Source organism: Petaurus breviceps, unplaced genomic scaffold, assembly GCF_028583685.1.
Source record: "Petaurus breviceps papuanus isolate PSGF00001 unplaced genomic scaffold, PetGlider_PUasm1.0 185, whole genome shotgun sequence".
Lineage (NCBI taxonomy): Eukaryota > Metazoa > Chordata > Mammalia > Diprotodontia > Petauridae > Petaurus > Petaurus breviceps.
This window is the reverse complement of record NW_027185797.1, coordinates 38,480,553-38,485,424: the sequence shown is the minus strand read 5'-3', so window position 1 is coordinate 38,485,424 and position 4,872 is coordinate 38,480,553. Positions and strand designations below refer to the sequence as shown.

Below are 4,872 nucleotides of genomic sequence, written 5' to 3'. Positions count from 1 at the left end.
CCGGGGGTTTCCTGGTTCATCATGACTTAAATCCAATTTCCTCTTTCCTTTAGGAGACTCTTGGGGCTGGCAAGAGAGTGTATGTATGTAGGCACACTGTGTGTCTGAGGGGAAAGGCTCTTCATCCAAAATCTCCCTCTTCCATCTCTAGCCTTAACTGCCCCAGCCCATCTCCCATCCAGCCAGCCATGTGTAGAGACAAGGCCCATCTCCTGATCCCCCTGCTCGGCCCAGGGTCCTCACCTTGCTGGGAGCTCTGTTTGAGGATGGGGGCTGGGGAGGAGACATTCGAGGAGCAGACTGGGTAGCCAAGCCCTGGGAAGCCTGCAGTGTGGCTGCTGCATAGCTGGGGCCTGGCTGCTCTTTGGTAGGAGCTGTAGAGGAGACAGGACCCAGAGTGACTCTGGGTCCTGGGGACCTGATTAGGTCTAGGGCCCCTGCCCAGGAATCTTAATTCTCCAGCCTCAGGAGGCTAAGCATCCTGGGCCCTGGCACCTGCCCAGACTTCAGGTTCCCAGCCCCACTAACTCAGGGACTCTTGAGTCTAGGTTTCACCACCTTAGAGATGTCCCGATTCCCCATCTCTTGCCCCAGACTTCAACTCTACCTTGAGTAACGAGGATTCCAAATCCCAGAGCCCCAAACGGCCCCAGGCAGGTCTCTATAGACCCCTAGTCCTACTTCACCTGGAGAAGCCTTGCTGACCCGATTGAAGAAGAGGGCCCCAGGTCTCAGGGAGCTGCTGGTCTCATCATCCTCTTTCACACGAAAGGCTCCCAACTTGGTTACCTTCTGTGAAGAAGCAAGGTTAGGGGGAGGAGGCCTCCTGTGGCCAGAGGCAGAAGAGAGAGGCTTGGAGTACACTCACCGCAGGAGCAGTAGTCCCAGGCTCCCCCTTGTCTGGGGGGCTGTGCAGCCGTATAAAACTCAGGCCATAGGGAGAGTCCTGGGGGGCGAGAGAGAGGAGAGAGGTCCAAGGCTCGAGCTCTTCCATCCTGGGACCTTGGGGCAGGGGCTCAGGGAAGTGCCCTTGTACCACCCTCCCCGGCCTTTCCCCTGAGCCCTGGCTCCCCCGGTTCTTGTCCCCTGTTCCCACAGACCCAGGCATCTGGGTGCTGGCTCCTGACCTTGGTGTAGGGCTGGCTGCACACGATCTTGACCCGATCCCAGCGCTTTTCAGCCGTGGCCCGAACCAGTTTGTCAGCAGCAAAGAGCCGGACTCGGTTCAAGTTAGTCCCACTACGGCTCTCAGATGGGGACATGAATGAAGAGGTCACGAGGAGGACCTGGGGACAGAACAGAAACATAGACACAGACAGACACAGGGACACACACAGAGACAGACACATGGACACAGACAGACACACAGAAACACAGAGGCACAAAAACACATAGTTCTAACCTTGTGGCCGGTTAGAGACAAAGCCCTGCCCTGGAGAAGCCCCTGTCGCACCGGGGAAATGGTCCTCCTGTGGGGGCCTCTCCAGGGGGAACTCGGGGAGCTCCTTCTGGCTCAGCCCTCCGAGCTCACCTCATAGTCCTGCTCCCCATCGCCACCCGCCGAGCTGCCGGCCAGCACCTCCACGAAGGCAGAGCCCTCATTCCCGATGTCTAGGCTGTGGATCTGCTCTTCCTTCTCCAACTGGGGGGAGGGAAGGGGGAGCTGCATCAGGGTTCGAGGCAGAAGGCCAGGCCTGGAAAGGCCTCAGGAGCCCTCTCTTCCTGACTCCTAGACCAGGCCATGGGGTTGAGCCTGGGAAGGGACAGAGCCCTAGAGAAAGGTCTGGGATGGAGGGCACCAAGGCCAGAGAGCCCGGCTGTCTGGGGATGAGGGCAGAGGGCCGCCTGCAGAGGGGTGAGGAGGGAGAGGCCTCCAATGCCGAGGTCACCTGCAGGATGACGGAGATCTGCTTTTCCCCAGCCCTGGCCGAGCGCCATTTCCTATAGGTGTCTGCCTTCAGGAGGTTATCAGCTGAATGGGTCTGGAAGGGAGGGAGGGAGAAGGAAACATACATTTATTCCACAATGCGCCAGGCCCTGTGCAAATCATGAATCCCATTTCATTGGAGCCTAACAATCCCAGGAGGCATTTTCTTCATTATTATCCCCATTTTACAGTTGAAAAACTGAGGCAAACAGATTAAATGACTTGTCCAGTCACAGAGCTAGTGAGTGTCTGAGTCTCTCTGACGCCAGGCCCTGCACTCTATGGTGTGTGCTGGGCACTGCCTGGAAGTCTGAAGAACTGGTGGGGTGGGGGTAGTGGTGGAGGGGGGCAAAGGAGGTGAGCCCAAAGCTCTGAGACTGGCCCCTCTCGGGCCCCTTCCTCCTAGGGCCCAGACCTAACCCTCCAGCCCTTTGGAGTCTGCTAGAGCTGGGTCAGCAATGAGACCAGACTCTATCCTGCAGGGGACCTGGGCAATCCCCTTATCTGGCCAAGGGCTCTCCTTTGAATGGCTCCAACTGCTCATCATTCCTCACAGGCGTCCTCCTGGAATCACCCCATAGACACTCCTGGAAGCTCCTAGTAGATTTCTCCCAAAGCCTCAGTGTCCCCTTGTGATACCCTACAAGAAACTTAGATAGCTCCTACAATACTCCTGGATGTTCGAAATCCTCTACACAAACACCTTTGTGTCCCCTATAAACAAACAAAAGCCCCCCACATTCAGATGTGGGCACCAAGCGCCCCAGGAGCCCTGACAGATGGCCCTAGATGTGTCCTGGCCACAGCCTCAGAAGCACTCTGGAGCTAGCCCAGAAATCTCAGAGGGACAATCTTAGATGATTCTGACTTTCTCCCACAGACACCCTGAGCCTCCACAGATGTTCTGATGGCCCCCATAGATAGCCCCAGGCTAACCCCTCCAAGGGATTCCCTAGGGGTACTCTCTGCCCCCCACCCCCAAATATCCAGACCCCATGAGACACTCAGCAGGACCCCCAAGTGTCCCCATAGACATACCTGGAGCCTACAAAGACATTCCATCACTCCCTTGCCCCCTCTGACGGATCTCCAAAACATGCCACTGCCACAGCCCACTATCACAGAATCCCCAAGTTCTGAAGGGGCTGCAAGGAGTCGCCTGAGCAGAAACGTCCTGGGTTCATGGGGCCAACAAGTGGCCATCAAGCTCTCCTCATCTGGTCCGCCCCGTCTTTCACCAGCTCCAACGGTCAGGAAGTAGAAATGTCCATTCTGGCAACTTCTATTCTGCCCCTGGGGCCAAAAGGCTCTAGAGCTTTCAGAGACCTGAACCCACATACCTATGCCTCCCTCCTGTCCAGGTCTTCTCTCCTCCAGTTCCAATTCAGCCTCCTGGCTGCCCTCTAGAGGTCACATATCTATGTCCTTCCTCGGCTGGGGTGCCCAGCACTAACCACCATCCTGAAGATAATGGCTGCACCAGACCAGAGGCCAGCAGGACCCCCCACCCCACTGCCCGCCCTGTCCAGTCCTCCTGTGCACCAGGCCAAGATCGTCACTTGTTTTCTTGGCTTCCAAGGATGCTGTGAACTTTTCATCAGTGTTCAGAAGAGTTGCAGCCCATCTTAGGTTGTCTGGGACACACGGAAAGCTTCATATATATCCCTATTTACATTTATTCTGTAAAGACAAACTGCATGTCCACTAGAACACAAGCTCCTCCTGAAAAAGCATGGTTCATTCTTTGCATTCACATCCATGCCTGGCACCTAGCAGGCACTGAAGAAATGGGCAGGACCTGACTGACCCTAATGTCACCCTTAAACTCAGCCAATGGTCTTGCCCCCAGGAGCTGTCTGAGTCCTTCCTGATGGGCAGCATTAACCATCTCTTCCTGCCCGGTGTCGTCTGCCTCAACAACTGACAATGCCAGCCAATCTTTGACCAAAACTATTAATACAATGTTGAAAGGGCACCGAGCACCAACCCTGGAGCTTCCCTCAGGTGCCACACTGCCCTCAGGCCGGGCCCCCTCTGAAGCCGCTCTAGGTGGTGGAGGGCACCACAACATGGCAGACATTGGCAGAGGCTTTACTCAGATCTAGGTACTCTGGTCTACACCCAGCAACCCTCTGGTCTGTCCTGGAAAAGGCCCCCAAATGTCACTCTCAGGCCTCTTTGAACCTCCCATGGATGTTCACAGATGTCTGCACCAACACCTTTGGTGTAAGACATTCCTAAAGTCCTCAATGTCCCTTCTGGGCACCCCTAGAGCATCCCATAATATCATTTCTGAAGCCTCCAGGGAGGTATCCTATCCACTGTCCATAGCAAGGACTGAAATGTCCCCATTAGACCCTCAGAAGTCCCCTACAGACATTCCTGGAACCCTCAGAGACACAATAAATGTCATATATATACCCCCAGGTGGACCCCAAAGACACCCTATAGAAACCCCAGGTTCTTCCCACTGACATCCCTTGGCTGCTCCCATGGACAGTTGAAGAACCTCCCGTAGTCACGCCCACAGATACCCCAGATGTCTCCTATAGATACCCCCCCAGACGCCTCCTATAGATACCCCCAGGTGCCCCCTCTATATACCCCCTAGACACCCCCAGGTGCCTCCTATATACACTCCTAGACATCCCCAGATGCCACCTAAATACATCCCCCCTAGACACCCCCAGGTGCCTATATACACCCCCAGATGCCTCCTATAGATACCCCCAGGCACCCCCTCTATATACAGTCCCTCTAGACACCCCCAGGTGCCCCTATATACAGCCCCCTAGACACCCCCAGGTGCCTCCTATATACACTCCCTAAGACACCCCCAGGTACCTCCTATATACAGCCCCCCATACATCCCCAGGTGCCCTCTATATACAGCCCCCCTAAACACCCCCAGGTGCCCCCTATATACAGCCCCCCTAGACACCCCC

The 4,872-nt window shown here is 55.7% G+C and overlaps 2 protein-coding genes across 5 annotated transcripts in view; one reads left to right on the top strand and one right to left on the bottom strand.

The window, feature by feature from the left end:
- Positions 1–4,872, top strand: part of LOC138161883 (serine/threonine-protein phosphatase 2A 65 kDa regulatory subunit A alpha isoform) — a 454,863-nt gene that overhangs the window by 246,625 nt on the left and 203,366 nt on the right. The gene's annotated exons all lie outside the window — the stretch shown is intronic.
- The window catches only part of XRCC1 (X-ray repair cross complementing 1), a 7,936-nt gene that overhangs the window by 2,364 nt on the left and 700 nt on the right, over positions 1–4,872 (bottom strand). Inside the window, exons 1-8 of one of the 4 annotated variants that reach the window (XM_069088894.1) lie at positions 2,966–4,474; positions 1,890–1,982; positions 1,532–1,642; positions 1,128–1,286; positions 869–946; positions 687–792; positions 244–410; positions 1–66 (exon numbers count right to left, since the gene is read on the bottom strand). The exon at positions 1–66 is cut by the window's left edge and continues 326 nt beyond it. In XM_069088894.1, coding sequence (XP_068944995.1) covers positions 1–66; positions 244–410; positions 687–792; positions 869–946; positions 1,128–1,286; positions 1,532–1,642; positions 1,890–1,982; positions 2,966–3,265 — 1,080 coding nt within the window. In that variant the 5' untranslated portion in view covers positions 3,266–4,474. Of the gene's footprint in view, positions 67–243; positions 411–686; positions 793–868; positions 947–1,127; positions 1,287–1,531; positions 1,643–1,889; positions 1,983–2,965; positions 4,475–4,872 lie in introns of those variants that run through there. The other 3 variants (XM_069088895.1, XM_069088896.1, XM_069088897.1) reach the window with 3 other exon arrangements.